This window comes from Ornithodoros turicata, chromosome 5 (assembly GCF_037126465.1).
Source record: "Ornithodoros turicata isolate Travis chromosome 5, ASM3712646v1, whole genome shotgun sequence".
Taxonomy (NCBI): Eukaryota; Metazoa; Arthropoda; class Arachnida; order Ixodida; family Argasidae; genus Ornithodoros; species Ornithodoros turicata.
This window is the reverse complement of record NC_088205.1, coordinates 54,635,493-54,651,223: the sequence shown is the minus strand read 5'-3', so window position 1 is coordinate 54,651,223 and position 15,731 is coordinate 54,635,493. Positions and strand designations below refer to the sequence as shown.

Here is a 15,731-nt window from a genome sequence, read left to right as displayed (position 1 = left end):
GATTTCAAAAGTTTTATTATTAAGAGTGGGTAACAGGGTACACCCTATTGGACAGTGTTGCCTGCTGCAAAGGGGGTTGTTTGACACCATCCGTCGCGCCGCTGCGCTTCTCCGATTTTTCATAACAAATTAAAAATATTTTGAGCGCGTTGTCGGTCGTATGGTTCCACATATGGCATTTACAAGCAACAAAGTTTCAAGACATGTAGCCAGTATATCTTGCTTGTCCACTGCTTTACAATACCTTTAAGGTACGCGTTCTCTACGTGTTCTCTTCTTAATGTCCATATTGAAGTCTCACATGACATTGTGTTCCTTCAATTTTTCTATGAAGGCGTTGTTTGCAGGGTAATTGATGGGTTAGGCTAGAAGGAACTTCTTGATCTTGCCTTTATGGGATCCCGGCGTAGTGTATACGGCACGATGAGGGTGGGGGCATTCATGTATTGTCCTCTTGTACACGCATAGGTTGGATAACTTCGCCAATCATACTCGCGGTTACCCTGGTACAGAAACCATCCCAATGAAGGCTACTGAGGGATGTTCATGTGTTTTCTGTGATGGGTAGTTCGCGCCTACCATAATCCCAGGTCAGGAGAAACTGCACAACCCTCCGTCTCCTGTACTACCACCAGATTCCCCCTTTTCTTTCCACCTTTTTTTCTACTCCCTTGCCTGGCTGCACCGAACCGGCACCCATGAGCAGGCTGACCGCACATCCCTCAACACAATTTCCCCGCCTCTACGACACGTACGCCAATAACTTCGCCTGCAGTGGCTAGGGCATGTACTACCTTATTGTCTACTTTGAACGTGACTGTCTTGGTTGCTGAGATATTAGCTTGTCGATTTTGGACAAACGCGCTTTGCTTTGGTCTGAAGTTTCCTTATATACACTTGCGCATGAACTGGAAAAGTTCCTCTGCCAACAACTGTAACGTCGGGACGTCCTCAGTGTAACATCTAAAAACGCGCCCTGTCTCATGGCGGTTTTATATCCGCGCTTGAACACGTATGGGGAATTCCACCTCAAAATCACACGCCGGTCTGCCTGACCCATGACCATCTCTATAATGCACGACCGTACCACTCGCCAGTTGTCCTATGGGACTTCCGTCCGCGGCTCTAGGAGCGGAAGTGACGTATTTACGAGAGGAGCGCCCGCCAGGGGCGCCACTTGCCGTACTCAGAAGAGTGCCTGTTATAGACGACCCTCTGTTTACAAACATGTGACGTCACGGTTCGGCATGACCGGTTCGAGGTTGTATTTTGCTGTGGTGGACAAGAAGCGGGAAAAACGCGTCGCTGATACGCGATAGGCTGATAAAGTTGATACTGCCCACCAGCATCCCAAGCAGCACACAACATTGGACCCATATTGGCGATACGGGTCCAATATGGGGCTCGTTTCGCCAAGATTTCCCCATATTGGCTGACACTGGCAAAATGGGCCCCATATTGCCCAGTTTGAGTCAATATTGGGATAATCCTGGCAATATGGGCCCCATATTGCCCAGTTTCAGCCCATATTGGGAAAATCATGGCAGTATGAGCCCCATATTGCCCATGTACACCCCATATTGACTGAAAATACAGAAAATGCACAAATGCCCAAGCAGCACGGCAAGATTGGACGTTGAAGCGTGTGAAATGCCCAATTCAATACGTCGTTACATCCAACAAATTCCCGGAAATGATACACATTGTTCGAAACAGTCAAGGTACGTGGCAATCCCATTGTAACATTCACTAGAACTCGACAACTCAACTTTCCACTTTCTCGAAGCAGCTGCCGTCTTTCTTCGCGATGCCAATGCCACTCGGTCGAACCGACTGGGAGCGAGCGTGGTCGTTTGAGCGAAATCACGCGTCCTACAACTAATGCGCATGCGCGACAGTCGGATCGGACGTTTCATACGAGCTAAAATGTCGCTGGTTCCTCGAATGATAACGGAATTGCGGCAGGTCAAGTAAAAAACGCAATGTTTGATAGAATGGGATGGCTCTTCTGTGCTAGGTGCTTTCAAGTTACTGCAAGCGGTGGGAGTTGCTCTGGCGTATGTCCGTCACCGTCACGAAAGTGTCTCGCTCCTTTGTACTCTCGGAGCGGGTTGGAAATTTTTGGTTCATATATTGTTGCGGTCCCAATGAAGGCTTCTGAGGGATGTTTGGCATTGGCAGTTCCATGGGGCTGCCTGTGTCCTTCAGCAAGACGGGCGTAGCAACCGTTTTTGGGGCGATGCCGTGTTTTTCTAATTGTATGCAACGTGGATCAATGAGATCTGCAGAAATGAAAAAGCAAAAAGAAGAGAGAACTAATATCAGTGGTGGATATTAAACCGGATAATGCTTTATTATTACACGGACGCCCCGTTGGCGTTATCGCAGAAATATTGGCAATATTGGTCCAATATGGAGCCTGGTTGCACTCCCAATATTGGTCCAATATTGGCCAATATTGGCGTGCTGCTTGGGACGCTTTGCGCGGCGGCGTTACGTAATCAATAACGTAGGGGCGCAGGTCGCATATAGCTCAGCTGTGTGCAATATGAGTGGTCCTTGTTGTTAATTCTTCGTGCGTACATGTTTGTGTATTGTCGCAGATTTATAGTTAAAAACGATAAAACCCTCAGTGCAGGGAAAGACAAGGACGAAACACAAAAAAGACTGTCAACCAAATAATTTTTATTTCGTGAAACAAGGCCTTAAATGCATGAGAACCTTTATCTCCCCTTTATTCCCCCTCGTGTCCATGTTTACATCACTATCTCTTGGACACACAACCGCTATCATTGCAAAAAATATCAGCATTCATGTCGACCACTTAATGATAACGGTTGTGTGGTGTGCAAGAAATAGTGATGTAAACAGGGACACGAGAGGGAATAAAGGGGGAGATAAAGGTTCTTATGCATTTAAGGCCTCGTGTCACGAAATAAAAATTCCTTGGTTGACAGTTCAGCGCCGTGTCCTCGTCTTTCTTTCTTTCTTTTCTTTTTTTTTTTTTTTTGTATTCCGTTCTTGTCTTTCCCTGCACTGTGGGTTTTATCGTTTTAAACCATGCCTTGCCCACTATTCTGCGTCCGAAAAAACCTCGTGGTAGCGGACCGGGATGTGAACAAAGCAAGCTCACTTTTAGTGAAAAGGGATACTAATCTCTGCTGCCATGCGTTTACTTTTCTGTCAGCGATGGTGTCTAGGCCGTGTTACTACCTATGACGATACCAACTGTCAAATTAAATTATTTCATCGACGGTTTTGTGTATTACTATTCATTCGATGATATCGAAAAGCTTGTGGCATCGCGAAACCAGGAAGGGGGGGGGCGTAATCTCGACGCGATATCTGGTAGTTCTGGTAGTTCGCGGTATCTGGTAGTCGCAGGGCAGCAAAGTTTGGGAACCACCACTGGGGTAGGTGATGTGCTCCGGAGCATTCGCGCATATAGGGTGTTCCACCCGTGTAAAAAATTCTAACTGGCGCCGTACTCTCCGGAAGACTGTGGGACTTTCGGCAATTACCTTCTGGGAACTTTTGTCGCGTTTGGGGAGGCTTTGGACAATTTTTAATTCAGGAAAATTAATTTTTTCTATTGAAGTTTTAAAATTGCCAAGCGAACCTCACTTTTTTTAAGCAGGAAGATGAAGTCCTCCACCGGTAACCGCAGACCCAACAAAAACTATGCACAGTATCGCAGCAGAAATAGTCTACAAAAATTACTAAAAATTCCGCTTTAGCCAAGCCTGCCTGATTGCAGCAAAAAAAGAGCGCACGGAAGGTGCGGGAAGAGCAAGAAGTGTTTCCGCCTCTTGCTTTACCTTTCTTTACCCCCGCTTTGACGTTGATGCTGGTAACATCCGTGTTATCACAAAGAAATAACAAAAAATATTATCACAAAGAAGGCAAAACAAATGAAGGCGGGTACACTTCCTCCTCTAGACGCACATTTCACGCGCGCTTCTTTGCGAAAATCAAGCAGGCAGGGCTAAAGCGCAATTTTTAGTATTTTTTTCGGTTATTCGGTTGCGATACTGCGCATAGTTTTTGTTGGGTCTGCGGTTATTCGTGGAGGACTTCATATTTCTGTTAAAAAAAGTGAGGTTCGCTTGGCATTTTTCACAGTTCAATTGAAAAAAAAAAGTTTCTTGCAATTAAAAATTGTCCAAAGCCTTCCTGAAAGGTCGCAAAAGTTTCGAGACGGCAATTGTCGAAAGTCCCACAATCCTCCGACGAGTACTTCGCCAATTAGAATTTTTTATTACTTTAGGTGAAACACCCTGTATATAGTTCGCAGAAGGTCTGCCAGATAAGCTGCTGCGCGAGATGCAGGCGCGGTGACCAACAATGTAGAACCTAAGCGGCGTGCGGCCCATATTGCCAGGAATGAAACTTAAAAGCGTGGCGTTAGTTGGTGAAGAAGTTGGTGAGGGTTCTCTCCCTTGTGTATTCTATCTGTGCGCTTCTCGAATTATAATTCTAGGAAACGGCGTGCAACAGAGCTTGCCGCCATTACCCTCGAGCAGATGTTCAGAAATGCGCACCAAACGAGTACAGTGACTTCAACAAGAAGAGAAACCCGTGTTCCCGCACGAGGCACCCGTGTTCCAGCCCATGTTCCCGCTCCCGTGTTCCAGCCTATGGTCCGGCTTGCCATTGCGCCGCACGGATCTCATGTACGGTGACAGCGCAGAGTGGAATAAGAACGCGTCGACAGTTTGACACGTGATTATTTCGAATAATTGATTGGCTTCGGCTTTCATATTTCTTGCGCGGAGAAGCGTAGCAATGCAGCCTTTAGCTCAGAGATGTGTCTCTCAGTTATGTGTTCATCCGTTTCATCCTCGTTCACACACGAGGGTGATAGAATATTAGCAACACCTGCAAGAGACTCTTCAGTATTCCTTACCATTCTCCCCCCGACTGGTACACAGCGCTCGCGGTGCTGTCGTGGGGTAGGTGAGATGTGCGCGTTTATCTTGGTAATGAATGTACAGTAGAGGAGGTGGTGTTCCTCTACACCAGTCCTGACCCGCGGTGATGGAATGTCCCAGCGGGCAGATGTGCGTGGCCTTAGGCTAGGACGGTGCTATAGAGGAACACCACCTCCTCTACATTTGGTGACCCGAACGTGATCCCCCAGTTTGCTGCATATCATGCTCAATCACCCAGAACAACCAACTCCTCCTCCTCAGGCCCAGTCCACGCCGGCGCACTACACAGGTCCTCCACAGGTCTACAGCACCGACTTGAAGCTTCCTGGTTTCTGGCTTCACGACCCCTCTCTGTGGCTTGTCCTTGTTGAAGCTGAATTCACAAAACGACACATCACAAGCCAACAGACTAAGAACTACTACGTCCTCACGTCTCTGCCCTCGCAAATCATGGCCGAAGTTCGTGATGATGTCATCAACCCACCAGCCGTAAACCCTTATGACTCCCTGAATGAACTGCTCATCAGGTGCCTTTCCGACTCACAACAACAGCGTCTGTGGCAATTGCTCACGACCGAAGAATTAGGAGACCGCACGCCAACGCAATTCTTCCGTCGCATGTATCAATTATTCGGAGATGAATCGTCGGCACTGGACGAATGCATTCTCCGGGAACTTTTCCTTCAACGTCTCCCCCCGACAGTCCGCATGATTCTCTCCGCGTCAGCTACTGTTCCACTCAGAGAGATATCTGAACTAGCAGACAGAATTATGGAAGCCATTCCTCCTTTCGTTAATGCCCCTCCGGTGGCTCCGCTGCATACCATTGCACCATCGTCTACCCCTCCCGCCACTTGTTCTAACTGTCACGCCCTGCGGGATGAAGTCCACCGTCTCGCTTCTGCGGTATCGAACCTATCGGCACCCTCATGTCGTCAAGAAAATGTTCCCCCCTCACCTCACCACCAGCTCCAGCGTGAAATTGAATATCTTCCCCACAAACTAGCCACAGTATCTCGTCGACCTAGATCACCGACTCCCAGTCAACCGCGCTCTCCCCGCTACCGCTCTGCGTCGCTCCGCTAACAGCGTTATCAACTTTGTTGATATCACGCCAATTTCGGGCAAGCGGCCAACAAATGTCAGGAACCAAGCATATTTCGGGGAAATGCCAACGCCGGCAACTAGAAGCGACCGCTGTTGCTGGTTCTTACCAAGGCCGCCTGTTTTCCATTACTCATTACCCCTCCACAGTTCGATTTCTCGTCGATACTGGCGCTGCGGTGAGCATCATCCCTGCATCAACCCTCGACCGCTGTTCTCCTAATCGCGGTCCTTCCCTTCAGGCAGCCAATAGCCATACTGCGCTATAGTAGCCAATAGGCCATAGCCACTTCACGTTAAGGAACGAAAGGTTACCGAACGTTAGAGGTCAGCTCCGTACTTTGACTTTTTGAAACTGTAACTATATTCTGGAAGCACATATCGAACTGTCTGTGTCTGAAACGACCCCTCATTTCCAGAAAGTTGCCCCATATTTTAAATAATCGTAAATTAATCATCCCGACCATACCGAAGCACACATGGGGGCTGCAATTTTTATGACGGAATTGGTTTAGGCGGTCTATACCGCTGACGTAACTGGTATCAGTATTCATCAAGGCGTCCCTCCCTCTCTTCGTAGCATCCGGGAATGTAGACAAGTGATGGTGGCAGGGGGCGTCTGCTCGATCGACGTAGGCTTCTTGATTGCAGTGTTATTTTATTTGTGGAATGGTTTGCCAAGGCCAAAACACGTTGTTGATGCCACCTGTGCGCTTAGGATTCGTGCAATTAGCTGTCGCGTTGTCGGCCTGCGGATAACTGGTGAAGAGCATCGTGAACGTCTTTGATCAAGTCAAATGCTTGCTTAATTGCGAGTCTCACTCTCGCATCGTAACCGCTGCATTACTTGCTGCTTGCGAAGTCACACACTACGCACATATCTCTCTCTCGGATGCCTGGCGTGTGACGTTCCAGGAACAGTAATTAAGCCTCTTTAAGGGCATTATAAGCGTGTGAACGAGTCGTATCTGTATCGTAACAACATGGTATCGTATACACACTGTAGGTGCGTACGTAAGAATTAGGCATGAATGACAGCTCTAGTGGCAGGTTCCTGATAAACGTATTTGCCGAAATTATATATTGTCGAGAGAGCAAGCGCCAGATACAAGAACAAACTAGAACTTACATGAAGGCATACATGGCTTTTGAGAGTTTAAGAGCAGGACAAAAAGAAAGAAAGAAGGAAAAAATAAAGGCGATTGGGGCAGCGTACAATTACAGAGTGGAAGTGTAATTATCAGGGATATCTTTGCATCTGACTTCCGCAGACGAATGCAGTCATGCCACAACACATTAATCAACCACTAAAAAAAGAAAAAAAGATAAGAAAGATGACGATGATGAGTTGCTTGCATACATTATCAGGCTAAATCATTATTACATTTGGATCTGGATATTGGTTTCAGCAGCCAGGTTACTTCTAGTTCAAGGCACATTTCCACAAATTCCACAGATGCTGTAATTTTACACGTAACACATAATTTTATTGCCATGAACAGAAATCATAGAACTGCCTGACTGACCTGCACAATTGGACAAATCCGTGGTGCAGTTGAATTGTCCTGTGGTTATCCTTATAGCCAAAATGAGGTCATATCCCACTAGTCATTGAGAGGTGTTGCAACACCATCATCCCACATAACAGTAAAAGAAGCTTCTTTTGTAACAATGTGTGTTTCACAACTAAGATGGGAATAAATGTGTATAAAATGGGCACCGTAGATACCGAAACTCCTGTAGCTCTAATGTCACAGCACTGACGGCTACCAGCGGGATTGGTTGTAGCTCTGAGGTCCGTGGCATCTGTTCGAGGTTTTTATCTCGTGAAGTATGACACGTAACAAAAATAATTATTTTTAATCAGAATTATGGTGTGGAAAACATGAACCCATGATGTAACAAATCACATCTATGAAAGTGTCTCAACCCCTTTAATGTTTCCCTGACACTTCACATAGTTCAAATGGCTAAAGAACCTGGAGTACCGTTTACCGCGTGCAGAGAAAACTCTTGTTTGTTTCCCCATCTGTGCTTCTACTGAAGCAACAGATGAATGGCGAATGAGTTGCAAAACACCAAAAATCATTCCCAGCTTTCGTGGACAGCGACACCTTGCGCCCTCTCAGGGCCGTTGAGTGAGACTTGCCGCCAAGACAATAGAAAAGTGCTGTAGCAGCTGTTCTATCCAAGGTATCGTAATATTTCCGAGGATGCACGTTCTGACACCTATTCTAAGCTTTTACAAAGAAAAATATCATTATACATGAAATACCTTTGGTTCCCCAGACATCCCGCTTTTCGGACCGTGAATACATGGGAGGTATGGGTATTTTCACTGAGGAGACGATTTCATCGCTTAATAGCTGTGCTAATGTATGATGCATTGTAATATTCCCGTGGATATGCGTTGTAGGGTACCTCTAGATTCAACAGTTAGAAAAAGTGCTAGAGTCACTCAATCGTCTGCGGTTCCCTTGTGCGGCAAGCTTTGCCCAAATGCCAAATTTCGGAAACAGTCGAAGTGGCTTCACCGCGTTGCAGCGGTGTGCAGCAGGGAAGATATATTTACGCGTCTGTTGAACTTTTCTCTGCTTATTTAGATTTAGTAATTGCTTATGACCTCAGTTCTTGCGTTAGATCTAATTTTGATAGCATCTGACAACATAAGCATCTAATTTTGAAAGCATCTGACAATATAACAGTGCCTGTTCACGTAATTATGCTGCACACCAGGGTTACGGAGGGCCACTCCGGGGTTGGAATGATTCCGGAATCATTCCAGATTTATCAGAGCCCGGCATGGAATTGGAAAGGGATGGCGGAAACTGTCCTAGGGATGGAATGGAATTCGGCATTTTTTTCGCAGGCGGAATGGAATTGGAATGGACTGGTCTGGGTGCCACACGGTCAAGGGCGAAATAACCTTGTCTTTTTGCTTTTTCCATGATGGGTAATGTCAATCTCCTCCATAGCACTGCTGGGCCATCCAGCACGGTTACCGGTCCCTTTTCTTTTATGGATAGAATTAAAGGAACGGAACGGGGTCGCCAAGCCATTCCAGGAGTGAGAATTGGCCATACGTTTTCATTCCGAGGAATTGAAAGCAATGGAATTATCACAAATCTCCATTCCTCGGAATGGAATTGGTGGTCCCATTCCGCAACCCTGCTGCACACACTGATGATAACTTCACAAGTTTCTAGGTATGAGACTACTTGTACACGTTCTCTGAAACCCTTCTGTTGTCCACTTGCAGTTAATGCTTTGCAGAGTTGTTAATGTTTTAGTGACTCATTCACTGTATCTCTTGTGGTGAGCTTGTGTAGCCTCTTGCTTTTGGTCAGGGTCTCATGAACAGCCACAGCACACATAGATTGTGCACAGCTCCAGTAAGCTCGTGGACATAGCCTAACATGAAAATTAGCATTATTAGAATGCCTAAAACAGACAAAACCAGCCTGCACAGTAAAGGAGCAATGCAATTTCATATTTTAGTAGTTTTCACGCATGCATTCCTCATGTGCAGATAGAATATGTGGCAAACAGATTATGATTATGTAGAAGCGCTCTAATATCTTAGATACGTGACTGAGAAACAGCATTGAGGCAAGGAAACTTGTAGTGCACACAATGACAGGATGTCTTTTGAGAAGAGGAGGTATATCCACTGTCCCCTCCTATTGTTCGAATGTTTCAGTCCATGTAAGTGAGGAATGCAGAACAATTGCTTAGTAATCCCTGCTAGCTTGAAATAAGTCACCTTGATGGAGAAAAAGCTTCTCCCCAATGTCTCGATGTGCACATCTTGCGTGAAGACCTTGATTCCCTAGAATATGTGAACGAACACCATGATATAAATATCCATATGGATATTTAGATCATGGTGTTCTTTCACATATACCATCACATGATTGTATATAATCACACCATCATGCCATCATATAATGGTAACGTGAGCCACTTTACCAGGAGCGGCTTCCCATTATGGTTGCTTGTCCATGCGCACCAGCAGAGGTGATTTACAATGCTGTGGCACCATTTTTGTAGCACCGGCCGTTGCTTCAGTTGTGAAGACAGACACAGAGTGTCTCAAAACAGGAACCCTCAAGTTGTTGCTGGTTTCAGCTGCTGTGACTGTTTCGTCTTCTCTGTGCCCAGGCTGAGGCTTCTTCAAACTCATGTAATTTCGCAACCAACTTCTCTGAGAAACTGCGTAGATTTAGATACAACCGCGGCGTATGTGGCTCAGCAGCCCCATATTTGTCGTTCCCGTGTTCATAATATGGCCAACGTAGCACAGGTAAAGGAAATTCATAAGGCCACAGCCGATCTGACTGCACAGTTCAGTCAACTGACTAAGCATGTGACAACAGAAATAACCAATGTCAAGTATCTTCTTGAGAAAGAACGCTTAGAATTGTCCACTTCCATGCAATACATGAGCGATTCATTTGAAGAAATGAAAACTGCGTTTAAGTCCGTTCAAGAAGAGACGGCTGCGTTAAAAATGGAAGTTCCACAAGTTACAAGTAAAAACTGTTCCCTGGAACGTGAACTGTCTGTGCTCCGGGCCGAGGTGGTTAGTCTTAAACAGTACTCACGCAGGAACAATGTGGAAATAAGAAACTTTCCGTTGGGGCCTAACGAGAACAGCACCGACCTAGTTTGCGAAATAGCCACAAAACTGGGTGTGGATTTATCACCAGACGCAATTGAGGTTGCTCATAGGGTGCCTACGCAGGACCCGTCAAAGCTCAATATTATTGCTCGGTTTTTCTCTCGAGAAGCTAGAGATTCGTTAGTGTCCGCGTCAAGGCGTAGGCGACTGACCACTTCGGACTTTGGGTATGAGCACAACGAGCCAGTCTATGTTAATGAGCACCTGTGTCAAGAGCTTATGCTTCTTCTGGAAAAACTATCCAAAAAAAAAGGAAATAAGTGGAGGTACGCATGGGTCAAGGACGGAAAGATATTCGTCCGTCGAACTGAGAATTCTAAAGCTGTCCAGATTCAGTCTGAAAAAAACCTACGGGAATTACAGCTGTCACATTGTGTGTAATTTCGTTATGTGCTATTTTGTTGCCTACTCCTAAACTGTTTATATGGATGATATTGTATCGATTACTGAATTGAACAACCTGTCCAATGGTACCATGTTTAAGCTATTAAATTTGAACATAAGGGGTGTTCGCAAGAATTTCGATCAACTAGTTGCTCTATTGTCCACGCTAACTTTTAAATTTGACGTTATAGCTCTAACGGAAACATGGCTAATGCGAGATGAGTGTTATCACCTTCATGACTGTGTGTTCTATTCTCAACCCCGATTGTTACAGTCCCGACATAGAGGAGGCGGCGTCGGCCTATTTGTGCATAAAAATGTGAAATGTAATCTACGAGCTGATCTCGTTCTTGAGATACCAGGGTTCTGTGAGGCTCTCTTTTTAGAATTGCCAGGTAGTGTTATAGTGGGAGTGGTTTATCGAGCTCCGAGGTGTAACATATCGATATTTCTTGAAGCGTTTGAAAACACATTGCTTACAATTGCTGCGTTGAAGAAACAGGTGTTTATCGCCGGGGACTTTAACATTGATACCTTACACGATGGCGGTGCTGCCTATGAATGTCTGTTTTCTTCTTTCGGTTTCCGTAATTTAATCAACTCTCCCACACGTGTTACAGCCTGCACAAGTTCTGCCATAGATCACATTCTTTCTAATATTGAAAACGCTGACGATTATTCCGGTGTTTTGAATTATGATATCACAGATCATTACCCTGTGTTTACTGTTATCCCAAATATGGACCTGCGTCATAATGTCACCAGACCATCTAAATATCACATTAACTATTCACGACTACGTCAGCAACTCTCCTGTATGGATTGGTCATTGATGTGTAACACAGACGTTAATGTTGAATTCGACGTATTTGTGAACCTCGTGAGAAGCGCTATATAAGATTCGAAGAAGATGGTAGGCAAGGCGTACGACGCACCACTTTGTCCTTGGATGACAGATAGGGTTTTGAACATTCTAAAGATAAAGCAAAAATGGTATCGCAAATTTAGACAACACAAGGATAACGCATATTATTTAGACAGGTACAGATACTACAGAAATTTAGTAACTAAGGAGTTGCGCCAAGTGAAGTCAAAGTATTACCATGACATTACATCTCGCTCTCATGGAGATAGTAAGCAGATGTGGAAAATTATCAACTCTGTAATTGCTACACCAAAAGTTCAGGTCCTCCCAGACAGAGACAGGGCTGGGGTTACACATCAAGAATTGTGTGAGAATTTCAATCATTACTTTGTCTCGATAGGGCAAAGTCTTGCCCATGCTTTTATTGGAAATGGCGATGGAGAGCTCGCAGAGCAAGTAGAACAAACTCCTAGCAACAGCTTTGTTTTTGAACCTATTGATGTACAGGAGGTAATCGGCATAATCCACAGCATGAAGTCCAATACAGCAATGGGTGTTGATAATATTAGTGTCTCGATAATTAAGAGGCTGGTGGGCATACTTAGCCATCCGTTATGTTATCTTTACAACCACTCAGTCTCATTAGGGGTTTATCCCGATGCTTTGAAAGTTGCCAAGGTTGTTCCGATATTTAAAGGTGGTGATAAAGATGTTCTTGAAAATTACCGCCCTATCTCTGTTCTTAACACAATAAATATAATATTGGAAAAAATAATATGTAAGAGAGTGACGTCCTTTCTTGAAAAGTACGGCGTGATTAGCGACAGTCAACATGGTTTTAGAGCGCGCAGATCCACTGCAACAGCCACTTTAGCAGTAAGCCAGTTTATCAACACTGCTCTCAATGACAGAAAACTTGTCCTGGGGCTGTTTCTAGATTTAAGAAAAGCCTTTGATACTGTCAATCACGCTATACTGTTGCGTAAATTAAACTCGTACGGATTTAGGGGACACATAAATAGCTTCTTCCGTAGCTACCTGTCAGGACGTAAACAGCTGGTAACTATCGATGGGACATCATCTGCGTATTTGGACATAAATGTCGGTGTACCGCAGGGCTCTGTGCTGGGGCCGATACTGTTCGCCCTATATGTAAATGATCTCCCAAACAGCTTAAAAGTCTTTACTTCTTACCTTTATGCAGACGACACATGCTTATTTATATCGAGTCCAACACTTAAGGATATCTCAGACACCATGCAATGAGATTTGCGTGCACTAGAAAGATGGTTGCTTCGTAATCAGCTAACCTTAAATACAAATAAAACCACATTTCTTATATTTCACTCTTTTAAAAGTCCGATAGACACCAGCAGCTTTCAAATGAAGTTGTGTGGTAGTCCCATAACACAGTCCAATCAGGTTCGGTACCTGGGCATAATACTTGATAACACATTATGTTGGAAGCCACATATAGAGTCACTTAGAAGAAAATTGGCATATGGCTGTCATTTACTCATCAAGTGTAGGCACATATTTCCACAGCACGTAATGAAACTGTTGTACTTCTCTTTTATACAGAGTCATCTCACCTACTGTTTGGAAACATGGGGTAGTACATACCATACATATTTAAGGGTACTAATAACGTTACAGAAACGTGCGGTTAGGATTATAACAGGTACCAATAACCGTTCCCCGTCCAAGGCACTTTTCAATACCCTGTAGTTTCTTACCTTGGAGCAGTTAGTGGTTCAGCGATGGGCTCAAATAATGAAAAACGTAATCAGAAATAACATTCCAATTGACGTCTCCAGCCTGCAGCAACCGCGCAGACCAACTAGGATGCAAACAGATAAAAAGCTTATCATTTCAAGTGCAAATAATGTCTATGGTACCAGGACTCTTCAGTATTTGGGAGTGCGCATTTGGAACCAGTTGCCGATAGAAGTAAGAAACACCCAGCTGTTCCCAAAATCATTACAGGACTTCATTCTATCGGAGGATCGAGTACATATATGGTAAATCCGTAATATGCCGACTACAACCAATAGTCGCTCTATTTTACAGTGAATGTACTTTGTGGTTATATGCTGCACTTTGTGGTTATGTGTTGTACTTTACAGTGATTTTTCTAGACATTTCTTTTTTTTTTCTTTTTTGCTGTCACTGTTGCCAATGTCATTGATGAACATCTTTAATGGACCCATCACTAGCTTCTGCTAAGGGACCACTCAGTTTTTGTGACCTTTTAACTTATAAATCAATCAATAAACCAATAAAATAAAATCAAATCAAAATCAAATCAAATCAAAATGTGTGCAAGCCATAGTGCAAGTTCCTGCGTACACTTACCTACAACTTCGGTCCTTCGGTGCTATCCTCTTCGTCGTCGGCAGGTACCGCATCCCTTTTCATTAACTTTTCGAGTCCAAATCGGCCGTCAGGTGAACGACATCGTTACATTCTGATGCGAAATGCTTCAAGCACACACGTTCAGATAAGTTCAGAGCACACAACCACTGGTCTCGTACCACCCAATCACGCACAAAATCAACTGGTATCTTGGTGCGGAGCACCTTTGTTGTTAGCATACCTGCTGGTACGGCGAGGAGCACTGCATTCTCACAATTCTCTCACACTGCATCTCTCACAAGGTGATGACTTAGACGAAGTTGTGTGTACTGACCAGGCAAAGGAATTATGGCAAAGGAATGATGATCAAATTCAGACGAAGAGAACGGTGCTGATGGTGCTTGTATGTACGGGCGACTCTCGATTTCGTTTCCAGTCTGACGATTGCTGGCAATTGCGACACCGCGAGCAAGTAAATAAGCCAAGAAGAGCCAAAGCGAAAGCTGACCGTGACGTCACTGGTTTTAGTGGACAATCGGACGGCAAAAAAAAAAAAATCGATTTCTCCGTAGTACAGGGTCCAAAACTGTCCAAACTATTTTGGAGGTACATTCAGTAGGTACCAATTTTTGTGGCTCCTAGCTTTTGTTGTGATCTGTGACAATGAATTTTACTCGGAGCTGACCTTTAAAACGTCGAAAAGGTAGCCTGTACGCCCCATTTTCATGCGTACCTCAGAATAACTCTACTGTACGGCTGCAACACTGCTGCAGACTAAATACAGGTCCAAAACGAAGCGTTGCTGGGAACCCCCTAAAATCGCCATTTTGTCAACCCAGGCAGCAGTAGGACGCAACTGACCCGCGGCCCGAACGCTTCTTCCCATAATCCTCTCTTATTTCCTCGATACACACCTTCTGATTCCATCCAAAAGCTGAATGCGCATCCACCTTCTCGATCCACCTCTGTTTAACTGATTGAACACGATACGCTCGCACGATATGCAAGCGGATTGACCCGTTTACATGGTGGTGAGCTTGGCAATAAATAGCGCAAACAGGATCTCTGCGTTTCATGAGCAACACAGCTCAATGTCCGTTAGCCGTGCTCAATGACACCGTGTTCAGTTCCGTGTGCGGGAATTTAGTGGCCCTTGATAGTTTTACCTTATCCTCAATATGGGCTAGTATATGCACTCGTAGTTACTAACCGAAGTTGATAGAAAGTTATCCCAAAGGGAACTCATTTATTCGTTTCGTACTGGACGACTTCGATCATGATGTTTATGATTCGATTCTGGTCAAAGGCGGCAACTGAATTTTCTACGTCGTCTTATTTTTCATTTTTGTCAATCTGAAATCCAAGATTGACGTCAAGAGGTGGTATTTTATGCGGCGCAGTGGTTATAATA

At 44.8% G+C, this 15,731-nt stretch overlaps 1 protein-coding gene across 1 annotated transcript; it reads left to right on the top strand.

The window, feature by feature from the left end:
• Positions 1–10,320: 10,320 nt before the first annotated feature.
• LOC135395860 (uncharacterized) lies at positions 10,321–11,097 on the top strand. Its single transcript, XM_064626948.1, has one exon. It carries the CDS (start codon positions 10,321–10,323, stop codon positions 11,095–11,097), a length of 777 nt encoding a protein of 258 aa, XP_064483018.1.
• Positions 11,098–15,731: the final 4,634 nt, after the last annotated feature.

Excerpts from the sequence above, each read along its gene's own strand:
- LOC135395860 (XM_064626948.1), top strand. The coding sequence starts at position 10,321 with ATGGCCAACGTAGCACAGGTAAAGGAAATTCATAAGGCCACAGCCGAT.